General features: G+C 35.2%; 1 protein-coding gene across 2 annotated transcripts in view; it reads right to left on the minus strand.

The window, feature by feature from the left end:
- LOC145254753 (uncharacterized) overlaps nt 1-12,096 on the minus strand; it is a 163,405-nt gene that overhangs the window by 62,780 nt on the left and 88,529 nt on the right. The window contains exon 1 of one of the 2 annotated variants that reach the window (XM_080113495.1): nt 8,592-8,760. The exons of the other annotated variant lie outside the window; for it this stretch is intronic. Within the exon in view, the coding sequence (XP_079969621.1) occupies nt 8,592-8,602 (11 nt within the window). The 5' untranslated portion in view covers nt 8,603-8,760. Of the gene's footprint in view, nt 1-8,591; nt 8,761-12,096 lie in introns of those variants that run through there. 2 annotated transcript variants of the gene reach the window in all.

Below are 12,096 nucleotides of genomic sequence, written 5' to 3' on the forward strand. Positions count from 1 at the left end.
TTTTATAGAAAATGATGTATATATAATAGAAAAAAAAAATTACTGGTTTTGTTGGATTCAAGTGGATCCCCCCCCCCTCCAGTTTAAGAGATAGCAGGTCACGTGGTAATATACAAAATGGCTAGCGTAAATATAAAGATCGGTTTTTTTATCGACGAATATTTTGAAAGCTGAATTTTTTTTTATTCCTGTACATTTTTCCTGATATTTTTCGTTAAAACTCTTGTATAAATACTATTTTTAACCAGTTAAATACGTTGGAGACATTGTCATGGAGTTTAATAATCTCTAGAACAAAGCAGAAGAGAAATTACAAAAGTATCGGTAAAACAAAGTGTTTGTTTACATTTGTTCGCCATTACTGGATGTTGACGTCACGTCACGTGACATGACTAAGCGTTTTTGGATTATGTAATATTAACATTAAAATGACAGGTTTTTTTGGGGGCCCCCCCTAGGAGAGAAATGATCAGTTCACCCCCTTTTAATGGTCCGTTTGGTGTGGAATTTCGATATTTGTCATGCGGGTGATCAAGGTTCAATATGATACATAATTTGTCAACTTTGGTTGTGTCTGTCAAAAGTTTGAGCTGACGTCACGTCACGTGACACGTATTGAATAACGTTAAAATGACAGGTTTTTTGGGGGGCCCCCCTAGGAGAAAAACGATCAGTTGACCCCTTTCTACTGGTCCGTTTGACGTGAAATTTCGATATTTGTCATCCGGGTGATCAAGGTGCAATATGATACCAAATTTGTCAACTCTGGTTCCGTCTTTCAAAAGTTTTAGCGTTACAAACAAACATACATACATACATACATACATACATACACACCGATTTTTGCCTTTTATATATATAGAAGATAGATGTATGATTAGTTTTTTTGAAAAAAGAAATCCAGCAGAGTGCTCAATTAATAGAAAAATCAGAAATATAAGAGCGTATTCATATTTTGTGTACAGAAAATTGTTAGATGAGACAAGTCATTGGTACCGTCGGTTTCATCGAATTAACGAGTATTGACTGAAGCGAGTTTGAGGACGAGTATCGGCTGAAGAGAATTTGATATGGATATCTTAAACGGTCCTAACTATCGGGCTTGAAACTGACGGTACCAATGACTTGTCTCATCTAACAACTTTCTGTACACAATATATATATATATATATATATATATATATATATATATATATATATATATATACATATATATATATAGTTAAGTTAAGAAGATAAAGCATAAAGTTACATAATAATTTTATTACATTATCAAGTCAGTAAAGATTACAAAAGAGGAATAAGAGAGAAACCTCTTTAGGCCATGGGATTTCAAAGCTAACTGCTTCTCGTCAGAAGAGGAGAAAAAGCCGGCATTATACAAAAGTAAAGGTAAAAAGACTATAAAGACACACATACATATATATATATATATATATATATATATATATATATATATATATATATATGAAAACATTCAGATTAGAAATGGAAAAAAGTTTGAGATTAGAATTGGAAAGAATTTTTTTATAGGGGGCGATAGAAGAACAGTAAATGCTAAAAGAATATACAAAACAAAGGCTGCTACAAAGAAAGTAGGTTCTCTCTATTGAGCTAGAATACAACTCACACCTAAGAGTATCCTGTAGCTCTACGAGGCCACCATTTGCCCATGTATGGAGTATTGTTGTCACATCTGGGCTGGTGCATCTATCATCACTAGCCTCTCCCTCTTAAATAGGGTCAAAAAAGAATTGTCAATCTAGTAGGCCCGACTTTGTCAACTAAGCTCCAACACCTGTCCCATTGCTGCAATGTTGCATCTCTGTTCCTGTTTACAAATATTTTAATGGAATGTGCTCTGATGAACTCGTTGCACTTGTGCCCCGTTGACATACATATCCCCAACCCATTTCGCTACAAAATCTCACCCCTTCACTGCTGAGATCCCTAAATACCAGTAAGCTTTCTACTCTAATAGTTTCTTCCCCTCAAAGAGCTAGACTTGGAATTTGCTTCCTGCTACCTGCTTCCATGACTGTACTGATATGCAGAAGTTTTAATGTAATGTAAAACAACATCTTGTTAATCAAATAGTAGCCCCTCACGTCCAAGTGGCGATATTTCTTGTTAGTGGTTAACGTGAGTAAAAAAAAAAAGAAAGATAATCCATAAGTATATATAGGTATATGGACATCTTATTTATTTTTACATAAACATTTAAGTATAATTGATCGGAGAGTCCAACCATCGCCCAACAATTATAAAACAGATTCCTAACTCTATCGCAAGTAGACTTAGTAAAAATTCTCGTGACAAAAATATTTTTAAAAAGTAAAGCAATATCTACAACACAGCTCTAAAAAATAGTGGCTACCATAATATCGAAATCAAATATAAGCAACAGGACACCAATAGTTTTAATAAAACTAAAAATAGACGAAAAAGGTATATAATTTGGTATACACCACCATATAACCAAATGACAAAACTAAACCCGGCAAAAATTTTTTACCCTCATCGAGAAACACTTCCTTGTAACAAGCCCCTTACACAAAATCTTTAATAAAAAAAAACATCCTAAAACTGTCCTATAGTGCTGTGAAAACCTAATAATGATAATTAAAACACATAATAATAAAATATCAAATGTGAGCAATCCAAAACAAAATAAAAAATTTATTAAAAAAATTGACCAACATAATAACAAAAATAACACGAAGAACAAAAATATAATTACTAGAAATAATACTGACGCAAATCCTAATAGAATTAAAAACACTAGCAATGGGCAAAAAAAAAAAAAAAAATTGTAACTGCAGAAATCAGACACTATATCCACTACAAAATAAATGCTTAATCAAAAGCATCGTTTCCCAGGCTTCAATTGTGACAAGGAAAACCACGTATAACAAAAAATATTACATAGGAATGACCTCCCTGAATTTTAAAAGCAGATTTAACAATCACAGAAGTACATTCAAATACGAAAAACCCGGAATAAAAACAACATTAGTGAACCACTACTGGGAGCTAAAAAAAAGTGGACGCTTTCCAAAAATAGAGTGGAAAGTAATACGGTAAGCCAGCACATATAAAAACCTAGACGACCCGTATAGACTATGTTTGGATGAGAAAGTAATATCCTAAACTTTAAAGAACCCCAAAATTAAAATGACCCCCTTAATGTGTGACCTTAAGGACAAATGTCACATAACCCACTACACAATTCATGTCATTACCTTTCCAACGAGCCTTCATTTGTTAAATTCTGATCAATATTCGCTGAGATTTGGAACTTATAAAATTGCCAAAAAAGGTGGTACATCTATCTATCTATCTACAGTGATGATCATATTTATTGGCACGGTAAAATAAAAGTTAAATTTTGTCTAATAAATTCTAAAAAAGGGATTAAATTAAAGAAAATAACAAAGTATATTATGTATTTTTAACTGGCCTTTCCGATGCAGCAATCGGATTTTAGAAAAAATAAATAACAAAGGAACAACAAACATAATTGCAAAAAACCCTTGTTCAAAATTATTGGCACGGCTTTGTTTTTCTTTTAGTATCAGTATAATATCAATCAATTTCCGGTTTACGTGCTTTCTGAACTTTTTTATAGCCATATTATGCTTGTTTAACGCTAATTCAGTGAATAATTTTTTTCAGATAATTTTTAGATAGCGATTTATTTAAACTATTATAAGTGACTAAATTATAATTTTCAATCGCCATGGTTAAAACTAAGGAACACAGCGAAGACGTCAGGAAGCTTGTTGTAGCATGCCATACCAATGGGGAGGGCTATGATAAGATTTCAAAGAAGCTAAACCTTCTCAAATCCACTGTTAGAGCCATAATAAACAAGTTCAAATCGCAAGGCCACGTTATGAGTTTAGAGGGTAGAGGGAGAAAAAGGATTCTTTCCCCAAGAGATGAACGGAAAATTGTTCGACAAGTAAAACAAAACCCAAGGATCTCTGTTGGGGAGATTGTTGATGAACAGAGCACCTCTGGAGTGAATGTATCTCGACATACAGTTGGTAGAGTTTTGAAGAGAGCTGGTTTAAAAGCATGTCGTCCGAGAAAGACTCCCTTATTGAAGCCTATGCACCTGAAAGCAAGGCTAGCCTTTGCAAAACGTCATATTGATAAAGATGTTGCATTCTGGAAACGTGTTCTATGGACTGACGAAACGAAAATAGAGTTATTTGGCCATAATAAAGTGTCTTATATTTACAGAAAATCTGGCGAAGCTTTCCTGCCTAAGAACACCATACCCACAGTGAAGCACGGTGGAGGCAGTTTGATGTTTTGGGGATCCTTTGCTGCCTCTGGACCAGGGCGACTTGTTAAGGTCACAGGTTGCATAAAAAAGGAAGATTATGTTAAAATATTGGATGAAAACCTGAAAGACTCTGCTAAAGAGCTCTCACTTGGTCGTCGTTGGTGGTTCATGCAAGATAATGACCCAAAGCATTCGGCTAAACTGACTAAGAAATGGCTTGAGGACAATCATATTAATGTTTTGGAGTGGCCATCACAAAGCCCAGACCTTAATCCAATTGAAAATTTATGGAGAACATTAAAATTGAGGGTAATGCAAAGGAAGCCTAAGAATCTTATTCAATTGGAGGATTATTGTCAGGAAGAGTGGGCTAAAATTACTACTGAAGAGTGCAACAACTTGGTTGTAAACTATGAAAAGCGACTGAGGAAGGTAATCAAGGCCAAAGGCTATACAATTGATTATTAAATAAATCGTGCCAATAATTTTGAACAAGGGTTTTTTGCAATTATGTTTGTTGTTCCTTTGTTATTTATTTTTTCTAAAATCCGATTGCTGCATCGGAAAGGCCAGTTAAAAATACATAATATACTTTGTTATTTTCTTTAATATAATCCCTTTTTTAGAATTTATTAGACAAAATTTAACTTCTATTTTACCGTGCCAATAAATATGATCATCACTGTATATATATATATATATATATATGAAGATACCCTCGAAAAGGAAAAATAACACAAATTTAAGTGCGTATGTTTGAACTTATATATATATATATATATATTAGTGGCCTGGCAAGCCCACAGGGGAGACAACTAAGCAAAAAATAAAAAATAAAACCCTAAGCAAAATTCATCCTAAAGCAACAAAACTGAAGCTAGCCTGGCAGGACACTATATATACATATATAGGCAAATTTGGGCATATTTTCTTGGTTTAAAAATATAGGGTTATTTTTTTTTACTAATTCTCATAAAATGTTAACCATAGAATAGTATTATGATCTTCAAAAAGCCTGCAAATTTTCATGCAGTTTCGTCACATAGAACCAAAGATCTAAGCATTTCAATAGGGACCCACTGCGGTACATGAAGAGGAAACTTCGCATGCCTCCCTTCAGTGAGTTAGTCTATAATACATTGTAGTCTACATTGCACTGTAGAGAACCTACTGTTGATTTTATAAAATTATTTTTATATAATGACTTGAATGAAAGTTTAAAATGCAAAAGTCAAGTATCATGGTTCAATTGTGTTCTAAACAGAAACATTTATTTTGAACGCGCCTTTGTCTTATCAAAAAATCCACTGTTGATTTATACGCTGGGCTTCTTTGCTTGTGCGGTAATATAACTTCTTAAATACACTTGTGATGTTAGGCTGTATGAGAGTGTTGACTTTGGTCAAAATCAGGCAGTTCCTTCTTGAATCGAATTATTTCGATTACTGATTTTCCGTACTTATTGGAGGCATTCCGATACAAAACATAAGACCACTCCCAGACACATAAAGTACATTTGTGTGAAACTTTTTAAAAATCTACCAAGCCGTTCCAGAGTTTATAGGAAACAAACTCACAGTTATCGAATAACACTGACAAACAATCAGAAAAAATGTGTTTTATATATATATTCTTGTAATTATTTTTGTACTAACTCATTTTTCGTCATTTTTTAAAATTTATTCTAATTTTGCTATGACACGTTAAGAACGTAATAATGTTTTCACCTGAAATGAGTTGGCTTAAAAGATCACAAATGTAAACAAGCACCTAATAATATTCTGCAATGGTGCCCCCCTACCACCAATCTTTCACAAAAAACACTCGTCTAGCTAAAATTACTGTCAATAAATTCTCCCACTCCTTATCGGTGGCGAAATCTAATCATGGATTCCATGAACAAAGCTTTTTCCTAAAACTGCCCGTCTGAGGAACTCTGTTCTGCTGGCCTGCTTTCCAAATGACTACAATATCATTGCCTTCAAGTCCAATGTAAACAAGTTCTTATTCAACCGTCCTCGTTAATAATCTAATTATTGCAAATTTCCACCGCAAATTATCACTATGCTGCTGTCTTAATGACTACAATACACACATTAACCCTTATCCTCGAGTGGCCTCCGGGCCTTGATATGTGGTGACCCCTTTGTAAAAAAAAAAAAAAAAAATTCAATCAGTCATGTACGGCCTTCATAATAAAACAAAATGGGTTTGATATGGTAGGTTTAAATCTCATTAAGATATCAAAAAAAATAAATAAATAAATAAAAACAATACCCCAGAAAACGACTCTCATCCCCTCTGGGATATATTTAAAGAAATAAAGATAAATATGACCTTCCTTAGCCATATGAAATATTAAATTAGTATGCTAATGTTCTCCCAGCTCCTCGTTTGTTTTACTGGACCAACATGCAGAAATTTTAATGTAATGTGAAAAATAACATGCATCTCGCTACACCTACATTTAAGCCACCTGATATCCAGTTATAAAGTTCTGTTGGGGGACGACTAATATACAATGCGACACAATGGAGTGTGTAATTATCTCCACTGGACCATCTGTAAGAAGTTGAATACCGAATGCAGCAGCAAGTCCTGGCAACATGTTTACCAGAAAAAACAGTTGGAAATAAGTTGTACACCATCCACTATTACTATGCGATTCCTACAGATACGTACCTAGAAAACGGAACTATTAAACCTGACATGGGACAAGAAGGAGAAAGAAGCAACCTTAGCAGAAGTTAGTGTCCGTAATGATGCTGGATTAAACAGAACTGAGAGGGAAAAGATAACGAAATACCAAGGTTTTATGTACGACATGAAAAGAAAACTTGAATCTAAGGAAGATCTCCACCTTTCCAGTAATTACAGGAGCAACTGGACTCCTATAAAAGAATTAAAAAAAAAACAATCTGGCAAATATACCCAATGAACCAAGTGCAAGAGCGATCAAAACAATTGCACTTAAAGGGACGGTCAGGATCTTGAAATGATCTCTCGGTTGGAATATATGAAATAGCCGGTGAATGTTTAGCATCCGGTAGGATGCCCCATCCTCAGCTTGAACAAACTGATAAAATTATGAAAAAAAAAAAAAAAGGGTCATATTTATGGGGAGCATCTTAATTCACGGTATCGCCTTACATCTCAGTGGCAGTGTGCCTCGTTTAGGGATGAACTGAAAAAAAAGAAGAAGAAGAAGAACCTAAAAGTAGTTGGTATTTACTTCTTTCCTTCCCACCACAGGAAGATGTGACATAAGGTCGGAAGGTGGAGGAGAATCAAGCCAGCGCCCTTAAAGGAGGAAGACTATTATTTCTGTGTCTGAGCGCCTCAGGCAGTAAACAATAAACATACAGCACCTAAAAGACGGGAAGCAATGCCTGGGAGGCTAGACCTTCTTAGACTACACAGAACCAAAGCCAGCATAGCTCAACCAACAGGGAAATGGTCATTTCAACAATGGTTTTCCTAGGGAAAACTAAGAGTACCTATTTACTTTGCCTCCTCACGGGACAGAGGTAGACACCAAGGTCGTTTTTTAACATGAAGAAGGGAACAAAAATAAAAAAAATTGTGTCAGTCGTGAAGGATTTCTCCTCCACTGACAAAGAACCAGAAATTGAAGTCTAGCATCTGAAGAACAGATACTACACTTTGATCTTGTTTATATAGTTTATTTCCGTAATGAAAAAATTTTACAATTAAATAACGAGAAATTAAAAAAATAAAAGCAAAAAATTAACATTTGTAAAGAAACTTAGGCACAAGGCCATACAAGACGTGGGATGGGGAGTGTTGCAGGGTCTTTGTTACTAAAGTGAAAATGGAGTCTTTGGCGACTTTACTCTTGACTGGCAACATTTACCACAATACCTCATTCACTCTGTGGACTCTAAACCTAACTAATGAAAACCCCAGCGTTTTTGTAAAAAAGAAAATATTTACAATTTCTGTGTGTGTGTGTGTGTGTGTGTGTGTGTGTGTGTGTGTGTGTGTGTGTGTGTGTGTAAAAAATTTATTTATTTTTTTTTTTTTAATTTTTTTTTTTTTTTTTTTATTATCAAAATGTGTGTGTTCTGTTGCGTGTGAAAAAAGTTCAATTCATTTGGCCCGAAGGCCAAAACTAAAAGTAGTTAACGGACGAACAGTTTACCTTTTTTTTTTTATAAAAATTGACTCCCGTGACCCCCTTGGGTTTTTATAGGTTTGTGGTTAGCATTTTGAAACCATTCTAATCATAATAATTTCCGGTAAAAAAAAAAAAAAAATATAAGCGATAAAGTCTTACCTGGTCTTCATGATTGCAGGTAATTTTCGAGTCCCTTGCACTCGTCATCCAAAACTGTCAGGTACAATTTTCAAACTATTCAGTCGCAACTCTTTATTTTTAGATGAAAACGTGTCACACTTGTTAAACATTGCGTCCACCTTTGTTGGTTGGTTGGTTCATATTTACTGAATGAAATCTCTTTCTCTATCACTATCTCTGTCTGTCTGTCTGTCTGTCTGTCTGTATGTATGTATGTATATATGTATGTATGTATGTATGTATGTTTATACGGCATAATCACGTTGACACACTAGTTCTCGTCAGATCACCGAAGTTAAGCAACGTTGAGCCTGGCTAGTTCCAGATGAGTGACCATTTGGGAATTCTAGTGATTTCCGATTATCACGACATTGTTTCCAGTCATCTTGAACCTCCGCTTGCCACTGGTATTCAACAATGTCGACTCATGAGAGGTGGGGTTGAAGATTGCGCAACTCTTGCCACAAAAATTTCACACGCAGGCACCCTTACAGTGGGTATCCATAGTCTGCCAAGACTGAAGGAAGACATCATGTATCTATCTATCTATCTATCTACTATTATATAAAAGGAACTCTGTGTGTGAGTTTGTATCCTTTTAGACTTGAATTGAAGCCATCATCACCACACAAGCAGTAAGGCCAGCAAGCATATAAAATCAACAGTAGGTTCTTTGATATGAGAGAGGTATAAATAATGTTTCTGTTTAGAGCACAACTGAACTATGATACTTTTATAAAATCAACAGTAGGTTCTCTACAGTGCAATGTAAACTACAATGTATTCTGGACTAAATCATTGTGAGGAGGCATATGAATATATATATACTAGAAGAGGCGCGCCTGACTTTGCCTTGTCGTAAAATACACTTAAATATGATATTTAAAAAGGAAGTGTCCTCTATAGTATCAGATCTGACCGAATGGTTAATTATAGGCATAGACCAATTCATACCATCTAAAAAATTCATAAGGGTCTACTTACCAAGATTTCCAGCTACGGTATAACTGGAAATGTTTTCTCAATCATTAAATCATTTCTCTCCGATAGGCTCATAACAGTAGTGGTAGATGGACAAAAATCGGAGGCCTGCAATATAAATGCTGGAGTCCCTCAGGGGTCAATCCTGGGCCCAACTCTCTTCCTGATCTACATCAATGACCTCCCTAAACACATACTTAAATCATTCGTTGACATCTATGCTGATGACACGACCATCTACAGCAACACATCAAAGGCTGTAAATGACAAAGTTCTCTCTGATTCTCTCTCCTCTGATCTCGAGCGCATGGTTCAGTGGGGGAAGATGTGGCTGGTTACCTTTAATGCATCCAAAACCAAACTCCTATCCTTACATCATCAACGCTCTGATCCCCAGCTGGCATCAATTGTGATGGATGGCTCTCGTCTGGGTGAGGCCCCGTGTTTTGACAAGCTTCTGGGTTTGACCTTTACTCCTGATCTGAAATGGAACACGTACATCAAGTCTGTTGCCAAGGTCGCTGGAAAGATGGTGGGATCCTTCTACCGCTCCAGAAGATATCTCACTACTGATGCAATTCTCTATCTATATAAAAGCCAAGTACGTCCAAGGATGGAATACTGTTGCCATATCTGGGCAGGAGCTGCTAAAAACAGCCTATCCTGCCTTGACAGAGTACAAAATAGACTTTGTGGCTTAGTGGGGGATGCCCTTTTCTCTACCCTGCAACCTCTCTCCCACAGAAGAGACGTTGCAAGCCTATCCTTGTTTTATCGTTATTTCCATGGCAGGTGCTCGTCTGAACTCCAATCTCTGGTCCCCCCTCGCCAATCTTTCACGAAAAACACCCGTCTAGCTGAATCCACTGTGAAAAATTTACCCCACTCAATATCTGTGCCTAAATCAAAACGCGAATTCCATGAACAAAGCTTCTTTCTTAGAACTGCACGCCTGTGGAACTCTGTTCCGTCTGCCTGCTTTCCTCCGGACTACAACTTGGATGTCTTCAAGTCCAATATTAACAAATTCCTAATGAATCGCCCCCTTAATTAAACACTTCATCAAATCTCCACACTAACGTAATGTACTTGCAATAACCCTTATCCCTGAGTGGCTTCCGGGCCTCGATAAGTGGTGTAAAAAAAAAAAATTTTAATTTGTCCAGATTTGGTATATATTATTGTAGAGTCCTGATTTCAAATATAAAAAAAAAAAGTTTGGAGGTGACATCAGCTAGAATCGAAACCAAAACCAAAACTTTAGCATTCAAAGCTGGTGACGTTACCACTGTACCAACGTGACGTGCATAAGGATTGATTAAAAATAAACTAAGATGAATGTACAAAATGTATAACGTTTTTTTCAATTCTGACCCTTTAAAAACTATTTTAACCGACTAAAAAAGACAGAGAGACATATATATATATATATATATATATATATATATATATATATATATATATATATGTATTAGAAAGAAAGAGAGAGAGAGAGAGGGAGATCTAATATTATATAAAAGGAACTGTGTGTGTGTGTGAGTTCGTTACCTATGAACTCGAAAACGGCGAGGCCAATTTTTATGAAATTTCACACCAAGGTACTTTATGTGCCTGGCAGTGTTTTTAGATAGGCTTTGTATCAATATGTCTTCAATAAGTATCGATAAACCGAAAAATCCGATGAAAGAAGGAACAGCGATTTTGACCAAAGTTAACACTCTTATACAGCCTAACATCACAAGTGCATGTGAGAAGTTTTATTAGCACACAAGCCAGGCATATCAAATTTACAATAGATCCTTTGATATGACAAGGGCGTGTTCGAAATAAATGTTTCTGTTTAAAACACAATTATATCATATTTGACTTTTGCATTTTAAACTCTAATTCAAGCCATGATATAAAAAATAATTTTATAAAATCAACAATAGGTTCTCTACAGTGCAATGTAGACTACAATGTGATTTTCTTATTTGATATATACATACTTTTTAAGTTATTTAATTTCATTTTTTTTTACAAGGGAGTCACCAATTATCAATGCCTGAAGGCCATTCGAGGATAAAGGTTAATGAGTGTAAGATAGTCAGTTAGATAACAGTGGTTTAAATTGGCTAAACAAGAACTTGTTTACATTGGACAATGGTGACAACGACTCCATTTATGATAACTGTAAATCAAAGTTATGAACATCTTTGTAAAGAAAAAGATGAAGAAGAAACAGTGTGGTGTGGGTCATACTCTGGATAGCGGCCATTTTGGAAGACAATATCGTCTTCGCATATTGCCGAGAACCATTTTAATTGGGTATAAACGGTATGTTATATCGAAAGCAGGAAAAAATTATGTATATATATATATATATATATATATATATATATACATAATTTTTTATATATATATATCTATATTTTTATAAAGTAATAGGGTTCGTGTGTTTCTGTCTGTGTGTACAGCTCTCCATCATCAACGAAATATAAAGGAGGGAAGAGGGTAGATCTCT

This window comes from Euprymna scolopes, chromosome 30 (genome assembly GCF_053919585.1).
Source record: "Euprymna scolopes isolate OS-2025 chromosome 30, ASM5391958v1, whole genome shotgun sequence".
Classification (NCBI taxonomy): domain Eukaryota; kingdom Metazoa; phylum Mollusca; class Cephalopoda; order Sepiida; family Sepiolidae; genus Euprymna; species Euprymna scolopes.